General features: G+C 35.9%; 1 protein-coding gene across 1 annotated transcript in view; it reads left to right on the top strand.

The window, feature by feature from the left end:
* DNAJC1 (DnaJ heat shock protein family (Hsp40) member C1) overlaps window positions 1-15,798 on the top strand; it is a 165,183-nt gene that overhangs the window by 125,312 nt on the left and 24,073 nt on the right. Inside the window, exon 12 of the mRNA XM_039705591.1 lies at window positions 105-271. Coding sequence (XP_039561525.1) covers window positions 105-271 — 167 coding nt within the window. The remainder of the gene's footprint in view (window positions 1-104; window positions 272-15,798) is intronic.

Genomic DNA, 15,798 nt, shown 5'->3' with positions numbered 1-15,798 from the left:
ATTTTAAGATAGGATTAAGAGATGGGGAGCTAAACCTCCTCCTGAATTATGCATGCCTGCAGTACTAGTAGCATTACTTTTTCTTCTTTTTTACTTTTGTGTAGAAGAGAAGAAGCCTAAAGTCAAGAAACCAAAATTGGAATTCCCTGTATACACAGCCCTGGAATCCAATGTGTATGTACCATCTTATGATCATGGAGCTTCAATTGAAGAGATTGAGGAGCAGATGGATGATTGGTTGGGAGGCAGGAACAGAACCCAGAAAAAGAAGGTAGATTCAAAATCTTTCATGTTGTTATATATTTTAAATGTTGATTCATTTACTTGCCTCTCAGGAAAACAGAATATTGTGTGTATATCACCACCATATTCATATACCATTAAAGTGTAAAGACATATTAATTGTCTGACAGAGATATAACAGAAAGAATTATATTAATGTTCAGTGTAATGTGTGTAATGATACTGGAAATGTTGTTATAATAAGATGTCGTTGATTAAGCCATATGAAAGCTCTCTATGGTTTCTAATATAAATACTATTCTTGTTCACTAGAAATTAGTAGAACATAATGCTGTCAAGTTGTATGAGGCTTGGTTCTTTCTCTTAATTGCAGTTAATAACATTTTGCTTGCAAGAATAAATTTTTCTCTGTTAAAAGAAAAGCGAAGGAAAAAGAGGAAGCCTTCTCTTTGTAGTATGCAGATATATTGTCTTGTGATTGTAGAACTGATTACATACTTTGTGCATTTTATCTGATGCATGGAACAGTTCCAACAATTCAGTTTAGGCCTATTGTTAAGGTTCTTTCTACTCAGAGATAAGGGTTCTTAGTGGCAGTTAGTACAATTGTGTTCTGGTAAATTTTATGAATCATACTAGTTTGAAAATGTATAATTTTCACGTTGGAACTGAGAATGAACATTGTAAATTAGTCTGCTGTCTTGAAAATCTGCCTTCCTTGGAAAACAGGTGAGAAGGGTGTGTTTGAAGCAAAGTTGGGTTGGTTGCATGCTTGATCATCTAGATCCCCAAACTCATCTTCCCCTCTGACAGAAACTGAGTCTGTCTTTGAATTTCCATGAAAATGCAGAAGTTTAATAAGACTGGGCCTATTCCATCTATAAATTTATACCTCCTCACAAAATATATAGAAGTTGTCTTCAGAGACACTGCTAGGAGAACTGGTCCTTCAGATGTCTTCAACAGAACTGACTTGGTTTTCTACACTTTCACCTGGATGTTTAGTATTGCATCTTACTGCTTTGATAAATTAGTGTCTTTTAAAAATAATTCTGTTACAAAAAGGGTTAACATTTTAGGGACAACCAGGCAGCATGTAGGTATGCTGTCTAGGTAAAGTGTTTGACCTGAACAGACTGTGATGAGTTCTGCTTCCTTTGCTTGACAGCTAATATGTTATCACAATACAACATCAACATTTAATACAGTTGTGGAGGAAAACAGATTTATGAACTGCAAAAAGAAATGGAGAATGTATGTCACTGGCCCCAGAAGCCTATAGGAGCCATTTGTATCTAATAGGAGAAGGGCTGTGTCATATGATTTGTAATAAGCTCACTGGGAAAATGATTGTACCACAAGTGAATTGTTCCTACCTGTCACTTGACACATTTTCCATTTTAGAAATACATATTGTTCATCACATCATGGATGTGAACTGGGTCAGCATCCCTTTTCTGCCTCTAGCACGGATGTGAAACCAAGTGGTGTGTAATGTCCACCTCTCAGTTCTGCTTGCTTTAGGAAAGAGTTACTCTGTCATAAATCATTTTGCTATCAGATCTTTTCTAGGGATTGTCATTCTTCACTCATAGGGAAGCCTCTTAGCTTCTTTTTTCCTTTGTCTTCTGTGGTAGCTCAGGGTTGTGGACTATGTACCAGACAACATCAAAGTAGCTTGATAAAGTAGTACATTGCTTTGTCATCCTTCCAGGAGTAAGAAGTGGAGTTGTTTTCCCTGCTATTGGCATCCCAAGTGTAGACAATTACAGTAATTTAATATTGCTCATCAACTGCTCTGCACTGTTGATATTTGTACTTTAGAGGTGCCTATAATCCATGAACTAGTGTTTTGGAAATGCTGTACTGTGCAAAGTGCCTAATTTGATAGAAAGATTAAATTATGTTCAGTTCTTAGTTTGATTTATTCTTTTTGAATACTTTGAGTTCTTTTTTTCCTTGTGATTTATTCTTTTTGATTACTGCTTCCATAAGATTTAAGTATTGAAGTAGATAAAGAATAGGCTGTAGAGAAGAGCTTCCTTCTTAGGCATTGTAAAATGATCTACCAAGGGAAGGAGACAGAGGAATGTTTTCCCTTTTTTTTTTCATAAGGTTACATAGCTGGTTGAAGACATGCTTATAGCATTATAAAGTTATTCTTCTGCCCAAATTTCGGAATACACTGAGCTTATGTCCATAAGGAGCTAAACTTGCCTTGTTGTTATTCTTTAGTTAGAACCGAAAATTAAATAAAATAATAAAAGAAAGCAAGCTCTTGGGAGATAGTCAGATAATATCAGTATTGCAGAAAAGAGAGATAATTTTTCTGTATTTCTGTGTAGCAGTGATCCATCCACCTTTAGTAACTTTTTTGTATAGTTTTAATTTTACTTCAAAAAAAAAAAGAAAACAGAAACACTAGGTCAACAGTAAAAATAAATTTAGAAAATCATATTTATGAGGGAAGGTTAAATAATTGGAATTTTATATCACAGAAAAGGGGGGCTGTGTGGAAATAATGGGATACAATGCTTTTCCAGTCCATTCCAGTTTTGTTTTAGGTAAAATTATAATAATTTATTATGACTTACTACCTTTCATAAATTCAGAGAGAAAGAAATACTCAATTTGCTTTGCAGCCAGGATGCTTAAATTCAGATTTGGGAACACATGTAGATGGAGGCACATACCAAGAGCATGTTACCTATATCATTTATGAAACCTTTGCATCTATCCTCTTCTTGAACTCGATCTGTCGGAAATTGAGCTGACTCAGTTGTATTTGAGAGCATGGAAATGCAGTAATGGGACTCTAGAGAGGGGTTTTTTTTTTTGCTATATAGGAAATCATATACTTACCTAGGACTAAGTTGCATATTCATATAGTGCTGCCAATACTATTCATGCAAACTGCATGTGACTAAGGACCTGGGAGGAATTGCTAAAAGCTTCTTCTCATGCTGATCAACAAAACTCTTCAAAGCAAAACAAGCAAAGAAAAAGTTTATTTCTAAGATTATTTTTGTTTTGTCACTGAATATTGATGCTCTGTTTCTGAAAAGAAGATCTGCAAGATCTCACAGGTTGTTGAGATCTTAATTTATTTAGCTCAAGTTTCTGATTTTTTTTTCCTGTGTCTTACTAAAAGGTGACAGGAAAACTTGTTCTATGTATGCTTATTAGTAATTAAGGTAAAATTTAGAGGGAATGGACTTCCTTTGGGATGTAGTGTTTTGTAGCCTGAATATGTTGTTAAGCTACTACTTAGTAATCATTTAACACTTTACTTCTTGTTGAGCAACCTATTATGTGGAGCTGGAAGAAAGAAAAGGAACTTCTTAGAGGACATATTTTGTTACATCTGATCTTGTTCAGTCATTTCTGCAAATATTCATGCAAGAATATATGTCTTCACTGTTTTTGGAATCATGCTATTGATGAATCATTTCTCTCAGTGGGATTTCCCTCATACTTTGTTCTGATTTGATTTTATGTGATTTGTAACACATGTTGTTTTCATGAGAGTTCATTACTTATGTGAAGAATATTGTTGTTGCATGAAAATCTTGGCCCTTAAGAAATCATTGGGAGATTTATCATTGTCTTCAGTGGGACCAGGATTATAATTCCTTTTGGTTTACAAATTCCTCATCCTCTCCACTGGAATCTCCATTTCATATCATTATTTCACTCATTCATCTATGAAGATAGAGTTCCAAGTTCTGTCTCAATGACTGGTGAATACTTTTGACCTTTTGATATTTCCTTGCTCTGTAAAGAGGAGATAAAGGTGGAGAAAGAAGTGCCTGATCCCTTCCAGCTGGACCAGATGTATGGATAGAAAATGATGTTTCTCATTATTTTTGTTTTTCATGTTATCTGCGGCACTTCTTGGCATTTGGGTGTTTTTGGTATTGCAGGAGCACCTGGCTTGATTTTACTAAAGCAGGAGTGGTAAAAAGCTTCTTGGGCACAGAGCATACATCTCTTTGATATACTGTTAACCTTGTTAACCTTTAAATTAAGATTATTAAAAATACTATGAAATAAAAGTATACATGAGTATACTTTTATTAAGTATACCTCTGTATAATATGTAAGTATACTTTTATACATAAGCATTGTTTTTACACAGGTTATTGTAGATGCTGGAAACATGATAGTTACCATTTTTTCTTAATTATTGAACTGTAGACTGTGATCATTCTGGTGCTGAGCTCCTTTGTGGTTAAAATGCATTTTGTGCTTTTGTTTTTCTCAGCCTGCGCCATCAAAGCACTGTGTTTCAGGTATAGGATATTGATAACTGAGTGAGCTTTTTAATCATGAAGATTTTATTTGAAAGCTGCCTGTGGAACAGTGATGTAACTTTAAATGTACAGAAGAGATCTCTCTGCTTTCTAACATTAAAAGGCAAAATGCTATACAAATACTAAGTTACTATTTTGTTAGCTTAAAATGTATAGATTTGACAATTAAGTCTTAGTCATTTTATAACCTTCTACATTTTGTAATTGCCAGCTAGCCTGCCACCTGCTCTCTTCTGCCTTGGATCTTCCCACATCTGTCCTGCTTTGAAATTTGAGTATGCTTTTTCATTAGTAGCAAATAATGTTCTTGTTCTAATCAGATGTCATATGATAGATTACCTGAATACAGTTTCCAGGCTTTTAAAAAATGTTAATTTCTTAAACAAGCAGTTTGTATTTTAGCAGGATTAAGGTGCTGTGTAAACCAGATGTTTTAATAAATTGGTCTTGGAGGGGAAGGGTTATTCTGTTCTGGTGTGCAGCCTGAGGTCATCCAGTTTTGAAATAATTTATTTTCTCTTTCTAAGCAGTGAAGCAAATCTGCTACTTGAAAAGTGTGTCTGGGTTCTAATGCTCTTTATTCTTGGGACAGGTACAAAATAAGCAGCTAACAGTCTGAGATTCCTCATAGTGCAAGGTACTGGGCCTTAGTCCTGACTCAGAAAGATTGCTGCAGGTCCAGAAAGTAAATCTCTCTGTGTTCCCAGTGAATTTAAGGCTCTGTAGTGAGACTGCCAGCAACCATACATGTTAGTGTCAGTTATGAAGCTATTCACTGGAGTAGTCTAAGTTCAGAATACATTTTAACCTGAGCTCCAAATTCTCATCAAATGGTGATGACTTTGAGTTGCTATTGATCTGGGCCATATTGAATTTAGTAACCCTGAGGTGAAAATCTCAGTGTTCTATTACCAAACTCTTAAAAATGTAGTATTACTGAAAAAGTGCTTCATTTAAAAAAAAAAAATAAAATCTGTGTTAGTGATACTGAAAGTCTTAAGAGTTTAGACTTTTCCTGGGGTTGTTTATGCTTAGTGTCACTGCAAAAATTGCAGACTCAGCCTGAGCAGAATATTGGGGTTTGCATGTTAAAAAAAACTCTATGGTTTGTTACATAGGATACTCCAGCAGTTGGCATATTTATATTAGCATTATTACTATTAATTAAAAATTACACATATGCATTTAAAAATAATTGTTTAAATCTACCTGTTTTTTTTGGCTCCTGTCCAAGATCAGTGGACAGGTATGGAACAATGTATTTTTCTTCTGTGCAACAAAATTCTAGTGATGAAATATTAATAAGTTAGAATCCTAGAATCATTTAGGTTTGAAAAGACCTCTCAAGATGATCAAGTCCATCTCAGCACGACCATGTTCACCACTAAGCCACATCTACGTGCCACATCTGTGAGTCTTTAGAAAACTTTCAAGACCAGTGATTACACTGCTTCCCTGGGTAGTCTGTTCCAATATGTGACCACTCTTTTAGTGAAGAAATTTTTCCTAGTATCCAATCTAAAACTCCTCTGGTCAATTTGAAGCCATTTTTTTCTTGTTCTAGTGCTTGTTATCTCATCTACCCTGAGCTTCCTTTCCTCCAGGCTAAACATCCCCAGCTCCCTTAGCTGCTCCTCATCAGACTTGTGCTCCAGACCCTTCCCCAGCTCCGCTGCCCTTCTCTGGACTCTCTCCAGCACCTCCATGTCCTTCTTGTAGTGAGGGTCCCAGAACTGAAAGCAGAACTCAAGGTGAGGCCTCAGCAGTGCTGAGTGCAGGGTACTTTACTTTGGACTTGAATAGCTTTAAGTGTGATTCTAAAAAAATATAATTTTTAATTATTGAGTTTTCCTTGGAGAGGATGACCCATATATTTAAATCTAGAATAAGGCTTTTCTGCTTTTGAGCAGTGAATATCAAATCACTAGGGTCAGGAATCTAATTTAATCTGCAGTACTAAACATGCAGGACTTTTTAGTCCTTAGGTTTTCTTAAGGAAGAATAAAATGATAGGATGATGATATGTTCTTTAACTAGCATCTCAAGTTGGTTATGTCAATGTTATACATCAAAGAACAAATTGTATTTGTAAACACATAGTGAAGTAATTAATTTCTCCTAGCATTGGATTCAGAGAAAATAGATTTTACGACTGAGACAAATGCCACAAGTAGTAAGCATTAAAGCAAGAGTTAGAGTTTTGCCTGAAATAGGTTATGAATATGTAAAGACTGTGAATAAACACAAACTGAATAGCTGCTATGTAACTATGTGTAACTTATTTATTTTCTTTTTTTGCCTTTCTCTCTTTGACCTTTAGTTAGGTTCGGTTAACAAAGCATAGGAAACTTTATTTCTTTATTTATTCTTGTATTTATAGAAAGTAATGGTGTGTTGTTAGAATATAGATAATTCAGTAATATCCTGCTTTCAAATATACCATGCTCAGGCTAGCTAGAACTGCAAGCAAGAAAGTCATGCCGTGAACATTTAAAGATAATGTTAAAATTTATCTAAATTATATCGAGAAATTATTTTATGTGACAGTTAGAAAAAGAAGGGGATTTGGAAATGGTATGTTTCACAGCACAACCAAAATTCAGTCTAGATTGCAAAGGAAACAAAGAGCCAAAATATATATTTCCCTAAGGACATTTCCTAAAGATAGTAACAATGTGTTATATAAACACTTATGCACTAGTTAAAAACATAAATCAGCCATGCATATGTGTTGAATTAAGGCCATACAGTTGACATTTGCCTGATATTTCCTGATTTTGATTGAGTTTTTAAACTTTCCTTCTAATTAAATATAGTAGCATGGGTTCTTGTCTTGTACAGACAAGAAGAGTAATACACTGATTTCAACACCCTGCTATAGATGTTGTGGTGTCAAATTTTAGCTTTCAGTAGATTTCCAACTGAATCTATGTTCCAAAAGAAGTGATTGATGTGACTTGCTGCCATAATTCAATCTGACTAGTTTCACACATGTACTTTCTGTCTGTAGTCCTCAGTTTTTTGAGTCTGTCAGTTGAAAACTACCAAAGAGCTCCAGTTAATTGTGCAAAGTATTAACCTGTGGGGGAAAACACACAGTATTTTCGATATGCAACTCTGTTTGTGCACTGGGCAGTACTGTAATCTCAGTTCAGGCACCTGCCTGGGTCCAGGTGAGGGCTGTATAGCTTTTTACATTGACTTTTTTAGCTCTGGTTGGACTTGTTAATCTACCTCAGGTCTCGAGTCCTGTTGCACTTCTGAGATTGACATAGTAGTTGTCTATCACAGAAAAACATGGTAATTGACAGAAGAGAAACCTCATTCCTGTGAGGAGAAACTGGAAATTGATCTTGCCAAGTCAATCCTTAAAGATCTGACTTCAGTCATTGTCGGTGTCTCTTCTGTTCTGAAGGTCATATCCATTTTACATACATTTGCAAGAAATTGTGCAGTGGTTTTGTAATTAATAGTCTTTGTTGCACCAGTTTTGTTTTCCTCTCAGCCTGGGAGAGATGTAGAAAAACATCTGATGGGATTGCTCTGATTTAGCCCAATTGGAGTCAAGGGGTGCTGGAGATCCTAGTTTCCTAGGTAGAGTTCCCTCACTCACTTTCCAAAACAAAGTCACTCCTATCTCAACTACAAAAGGAAGAGTAAAGAAGCAGAAGGGAGTAACTGCACATATCAGGGCTAGGAGCTGGAAGAAGATGTGAAAGCTGGTTAATCACTGTGACCTTGCCCCATTTGCCTGCCCATCCAAGAGAAGAGAGAGAATAATTCAACAATCCTTGTATCATCACAATTTTGGCAACAAATGAGAGGCAAGGATGTTAAATATCCCTGAAATGGGATTTTCACAGGCTCCACAACTTAGGGATCAGAAAGAATTTGCAGTTTATAGCACTGACTTCTGTAGTTCAATTCACTGCTGCTCTTTTTGGCTTTTTAACATGAATTTGAAAAGTGCAAACTGTTGCAAAATACTTTTCTTCATATGATTTTAGCTATCTTTAAGTTGGAGAAGGAAGTTAGTTTCAAATAAATCCAGTTTTAATTTATAAGTGTAAATCCATAATGATGTTTCTATATCATATTTTCCAGACAAACCAATTAAAAACTGGTTAGATTCAGCATCTTACCTTCTTTCACAGTGTATAGTGCTGCTGCTTTCCTTTCCTTTTCTTTCTGGGGCCATGACTATAGTGAGGTTTGGTCAAATTTATTTATAGAAATTACTCAGAAACTATAATCTATGGTAAACTCCAATTACTAAAAATAAACTGAACAGTGGGAGAGATGTTTGGCTTTTGTTGTCATTGTAAAGATAAATATGTAATCCTGCCTTGCTAAGGAGCAATTTAATGCTTCTGACATAAGCTTTTTGTCACTTCAGAATTTTCAGAGAATCTCAATCCAGTTCATTAGCCATTTTCTGTATGGGTTTTGTCAGGCAGGATGCAGTCTTGAAAAGATCACCTTTAGTCTTCAAACTCAGTTCAGCACACTTGAGCATGCAATTGCATTCCATTTAAAGGAATAGGAGTTGTGTTCATAACCATTCTTATAAAATGCTGCTCAATAATATATTACTTACCCAAACCTGCAAAAGAGGAGAGCACTCTTAAAGTTGGCACGGTATGAGAAATGGTACACTGTAGTGAGGTTAGTTTATTATATTGATGGCATTTTCTGCAATTTCCAAAATGCAGATTTTTTAAAAATACTTAAGATGTAAATTGTGAAGGAGTGGATGTTCTTGCATCATTTGCAATTGAGTACATTGGAAAGCTTGTGGTTTTTTACAGTCCTCAGACTTTCAAAAAGTAAGCATGCATTTACAGTGTGCATTTACCTGATGTGTTGTATTGCATCAGGTTTTTTTACACAAACCTCTTTTAGGGAACACCAGCATTCTGACCATCCACAGTTGTCCTAGTGGTCTTCTTTTTAAACATAAAGTAAACTGTGTGCTTGGGTTTGTTTTTTTTTAAGAAGCATACAAACATGAACATGAAATACATAACACTTCCATTTTTACTATTTACTCAGTGATATTTGTAATTCACACTGGAAATCTGGTTTGGAACAGGTCTAGAAAGAAAATATATCAGTAGAGGATCTAGGTTTGTGACTTCTACTGTGTGAGTGTGTTTCAGGTTTTTATAATGATACTGGTCTCAACGATTGACTGTATACCAGTACCTGCAATATATCACTGCCTTGGACTTTTTTTTTGTTGTCCTTGGTTGGAAAACTTGCCTGGTAATGAGAAAGTGAGTGCAGGAAGAATGAGACTGATGTTAATGGTAAATTTTCATGTATCCACAAATTATGGGAAGGAAAATTATGCATATGAAAAAAAGGCTAGCTTTGATTTTTAATTAGCCCAAACTTTGTGGTTATATTTCAGAATTTGACAGGCAGGTTCACTGTTTATATGTTTTAACTAGTTTTACTAGTGCTTCCCTTTTTCTCAATTACATGTATTTCATGACAATTAACAATTTTGAATTTTGGGAGGTTTTTGGCAGTGCTCTGTTTGAGTTTGTTATCACAGATCTTTGGATATCTTGTCCCTTTGTAGAAGGGAAATGAATTTTCCCTTTGGGATTTAGCATACTGATAGACCTGAGTAATACTTATATAGTACTGGATTCCACAGTATGTCTACACACTTTGGGGATGCAAAGTACCTCCTGCATTTGAGTTACAAATTAAGAGATCATAATATTCAGGCTAGTTTAGGGCATTAGAGCAATATAGCAGAGCTAGTAAAAGAATTTAGTTGCATTTTATGTGAAAGGAAGAACGTTATTTAGACATTGTCTGTGGTGGTGAAATACTTCAGAGGAAGACAGTTAAAACTGTATTTGAAGGAAGTCAATCATCCCTGATTTTGGATAAGCTATTTAAGATGAGTAAAGGTAGGAGAAATATGTTGCCAGCAACAGACCAATGTAAAAATACCAGAAAACCAAACAAATCCAAATGTTTCTGTGGTAAGATCTTTTTCTTATGATAAATTGTGCTAGGAAGCCTAAGAGAAAAGCTGGACAAAGGAGAGAAGAGGAGAGCACTGCAGAGCAGTCAGCAGGATTAGCTGTGTAATAGTATCTTGTTCATTATGACACCATCACAGGATGGTTTAGTGTATTGAATGGTATTTAAATACCGTATGTTAATGTTTTCAGAATACCCATAACATGCCATGTTGTACTGAAGTTGATAAAAGAAAGAGTATACAGCCTGATGCTGTAAAATATTTGACATTTTTTGTGAGTCAAATAATAACCTTGCAAGGAAAAACACTCCTTATTAGTAAGGACTAATCATATGCTTTAATGTATGTGCATGCCCTTGGGCTTGTCTTCTCCAGTGAATTTAGCATGGCTAAAGATTTTTAATGTGTCAAGTAATTATGAAGTAAGTTGCTACATGCAATCTGTTGAGACTTATTACCCTATGCACTTATTGAAGTTTATGAAATTTACAAAATTCTCCTGAAGAATTCATTGACCTATGTAGTATAGAAGATTTTCAATTTCATGTTTTCTATCAAATGGAAATACTTTTCAAACTGCATTTAAGAATCCAAATAGAGTGGTGTTTAAGAGAGAATGAAATGAAAAACATTCATTCCCTTTCTTTTAGAATTTGTCTCCACATTAATGTATCACAGGCCAAACCTAATTACCTATTCAACCTATATTTTATTTGATCTACATGCCTGAGTGTCCTACAATCAAATTTACTGAAGAGCTTCTTACTTTTTTCTGCATTAAAACAATTGCCTTGAAGCAGCTAACAATTAAAAAATAAATGAGTTAACACTTTCTGCTAAGTGCTACCATTTAAGTTGTAATATGCAATTAAAAACTACATTTTAATTTCTGTTCAATTACATTGACTTAAATAGTAATTTTAGTGTTATACTTATGAACCATTTAATTGTGACATTTTTCCTCTGGCACGCGTGATGCAAAAGTAGATTTGATTTTGAAAATGTGGCAAGAAGTAACCTTTTCCCCCTCATGCTTTGCTATAATGACAAAAAGAAAAAGACAGAATTACCTGGGCATTGTGTAAATATGATGGAACAATTTAATTTCAAAAGCCATAAAAATATGTCGGAATTCAAATTATTTTTCATGTTTTTGAAACTGTCTGTTTAATAGAAGGAATACTCAGACCGCTTTATGATAATATAGATGGATATTTGAAACATCCATGCATGTACTTGGTCATGTTAACAGCTGTAGGTTAGAGAAAGCTTTGTGTTAAGTCTAAACCCAAAGCCTGGTAGAGCCTGAAGTGTGAAAAATTACATTGTAGAGCAGTGGCCTTTTTCAGGTGTGTATTGCTAGAGACAGATGCTTTATTTCTTGGGCTTTAGCTCCTTCTTTTAAAAAGAAAAATGTTTATGACTTGATGCACTACGAACAGCTAGTTAACACATTTTTATGTTAATGTGAGAGAGAACTTGCTATGGAACAAGGTCCCTACCAGAATGGATTCAGATTTTGTTTTCCCTTCTGAACCATCTAGGTCCTTTTAGCATGCTGAAAATCACATTGAAGTATTTTCTAATGTCCAGAATAAACTTCGGGTAACTAATAAGCCAAGTGCTCATGTCCCTGTTCTGTGATGTGTTACTCTGTTCTGTTCAGGTTACTGGCTGTAGGGGTGTGAACATGATCAGAAAACTCTGATTAAGCAAAACAGAACCTGTTCTAAAAAGATGTTTTATTTTCTCAAGTGAGATTCTGTGTCTCTGGAAGGACCTTATTTCATCCATTTGGTAATATCTTTCGTGGTTTTGATCTCTGAATAACAGTGGAAGTTTATAGTGACCCTTTTACCAGTAAACCTGGTTCTATACCACTTGCAGTTGATGAGTTTCCAGCTTATGTATAAATTAAAAGTATCATGCACGTTATTTAATGTCATCCCAATTACAAGATTACAAGATTCATAAAGTTCTTAAGATATGCTGGTCTTTGCAAAGAACCAGAATTTTAGAGTATTGTTTTTTCTGTTGTTCAATCCTGTTTCATGAAAAATTGTATTTTAGGACTGAAATGAACCTTAAGACATCTAGTTGTATTTCTTTCTTGTTACACAAGTCCAGGTATTGCCATGAACTGTGCCTCAATTAGATGCTGTGGTGAGGACACAGCAGCTTCACTACCAAGAAGGGCTCTTAATATCATTTTAAGAGATTGTTGCTGGGGAGGATATCACAGAACAGTGTTGTGTGTTTGGAATCCTATTTCCCAATTTAGGGTTCTCAGAAACACTCCAAACTATGTGCTGCTGCTTGGTCACTCTCTCTCTCCTGTGATGGGCTGCAGAGGAGAATTGGAGGCACAAAAAATAAAGATCATGGGTTGAGATAGGAGCAATTTACAGGAAACAGCAGTGAGATAAGAAAGAACAGCAACAGTAGTAATGACAGTTTACAGGAAAAGGTGAACGATTCACATGTCATTGCTCAACTCCCACAGAAACCCCCTGACAATGCCTGACCTCTGCCCTGCCACCCATAAGGGAACCAGTCCCCAGAAGATGACATGAGGTGGTATAGAACAACCTCTGGGTCCTAACCATGCTTCCTTCTGGCTGCTGCAAAAATTAACCCTTTTCTGGCCAGAACCAGAACAGTCTTTCAGTTCCAGTCCCAATAACTTAGTGTCTTGAAACAGCAGTGTCATCATGACTGGTGGATCTGCTGAAGAAAGGAGAAAGAGTGCAATGTAAGACATCTGTGTAGAATTTTAAGAAGTATAACTTTGAAAAACATTTTATTTTTTTAACAATTTCCTAATTGATAAATAACATGTACCTTCACCCAAAATCAGTTGTTCTAAGGGCTTTGTGGCTCAGGATACAAGAGTGGTTGCAAACGTGAGTGTCTTTCTGAACATCAGGAGCGCTCTCTTATTCTGAGTGGCAGACCACTGGCACAGGCAGCCCAGAGAGGTTGTGGAGTCTCCCTCCTTGGAGACAGATATTAAAAAACTGTCTGGTCAGGATCCATTGCAGCTGGCTCTAGTGGACCTGCCTGTGCCAAGTGTTGGACCAGATGACCTCCAGAGGTGCCTTGCAACCACAGCTGCTTTGCAGTTCTGTATTGTATTAAGTGGTGTGTATTTACTCATGGACTTCAATCCTAGTCTCAAACAATTCCAGGGTGATGTCAGTTTTAATTGACTGTAAGAAAGTATTCTGAGAGAAACATCTTATTCATCAGATATAAATGATGTCTTGTATCTGATCAAGTAAAACTGAAATAGAAGTGATTCTTCCAAACACTTCTAGTTAAAGAAAACCAGGGATAGAAAATTCATTAGTTCATTTAGGCTTCTGATACTATTTGAGGACTGTGTAGGGAGTAATTCTTCTCTAACTTTAAATGAAGACATTTATGGTCTAGCAACTTCTTTTTTGGTTGTATGTCCTTTTCATATGTGCTCATTTTATCTGTGTTGCATAGAATTGTAATTTTTATCTGTAATTTCTTTGAACCTTTGTGATCATGAAAGGGCTTCAGCATTTAAATGAAGTCAACTAGTATATTCTGCCACTTGAAAGGGGTGACAGTAACATTTTTAAGATGTAGACATGCCTGGAAGATTTTCCTTTTTTATAAGATAGTAAAAAAAAAAAAAAAGAAAAAAATGTCAATTTTTTTTTCATAATCACCTAAATCACTGAGGGAGTAATTTTTTTATTAAACGTATCATTAGTTGGTATAGGAGATTCAACCAATTTGTTAGGTTATCTCAATAAATAATAATTGTTTTTACATTTATTTCTTTCTGAGATAGTTTTACTTAAAATCTGGTATTTGTGCTGTTGCAATCAACAGCAGCAGTTGTAGATGCTGGTAATCTCCTGTAGTTTTAAGGGGATATCACCAAAACCTTCTTCCCAGAACTTCTCCTAGACACAAACCATTTATTTTGGTACTTCATAATTCTTCAGTGGGTGTACTGAGGCTGCCTGCCAGGTCCTTACCCAGCTACTCTTTCACTCCTTATTCTCAATACAACTGGCTGAGAAAATAAGATTAAAAAGTTCATGGGTTGAGGTAAAGATATGGAGATCAAGTAATCCACTGGTGGTACAGACAAAATAGACTTGACTTGGGGAACATGTAATTTATTGCCAGGTAAAATGGCGTTGGATTGTGAGAAATGAAGACAAAACCTAGAACACCTTTCTCCCACTCCCACTGAAGTCAAAGGCTCAACTTCACTCCTTTCCCAGTTCTTCTCCCTCCTGCTCCCAGTGGCCCAGAGGGTTGGGGTAGGGAGCATTTGGTCAGGCTGTAACAGTTCCTCTCTGCCACTCCTTCCTTAGCACACTCTTTCCTGCTGCAGTGTGGGTCCTCCACAGGCTGCAGCATGGTGTATTCCACAGGTGTATTTGCCCATTCCTGAACATAGTGCCACCAGGTGTTCCCAGAGGTGCCAGCAGCTTGGCTCATGGGCTCAGCTGTGTCCTGCAGTGCCCAACACAGGGCAGCCCCTCACCTCCTTTCAGAGAAGCTGCCTTGACTATCAACATTCTTCCCACAGCCAGCTGATAAAAAAGTCTCACATTTTCTGTCATATTTCCAAAGAGTTTTGCAATTAAATACTAAGTATTTTCATTCTTTTACATCCCCTGCTTTTCCAAGGTGATGTAGCTTTAACCAGATTACTTCATATCAATGGCTAGGCATTAACAAGTCATTTATTGAGCACTTTCAGCTCTATTGACAAGAAAGTATTTTTACTAAAGTAATATAAAGTTGTTTTTGAGGTATTCTTGTTCTGCAAAACCTAAGAATTACTGCTTATCTGTGCCTTCCTCTACAGATTATTGATGAAAAACTGGAGCATTTTTAAAGTCAGTATTAAAAACTCCTCTTGGCTCTGAATTCTTGAAGTAAGAATAAATAATGAGTAAGAAAGGGAAAGGAAAATCAGCTCTGAATGTTTTTTTGTCATTTAGAGATTTACATTTTAAAAGGTGTAAAATAGATATAAAGAAAATCTAGGAATTGCTGAAGGGTTGGAAATGGTGTCTACTGATACTTGGAGAGGGACCTTTATGGGAGAAAATACTTGTTATTAAGGGTTTGCTTGGTCTGGGAGGAAGGCAGAGAAAGGCCAATGGCTAGAAGTGAAAGGCAAAGATGTTGGAATGAATGTAGAATAATAGCACTCATCTTGTGAGTGTACAGCACATCTTG

This window comes from Passer montanus, unplaced genomic scaffold (genome assembly GCF_014805655.1).
Source record: "Passer montanus isolate IOZ18808 unplaced genomic scaffold, ASM1480565v1 scaffold10, whole genome shotgun sequence".
NCBI lineage: Eukaryota > Metazoa > Chordata > Aves > Passeriformes > Passeridae > Passer > Passer montanus.
Note: the sequence above shows the minus strand (reverse complement) of the source record. Positions and strands in the feature narration are given on the sequence as shown.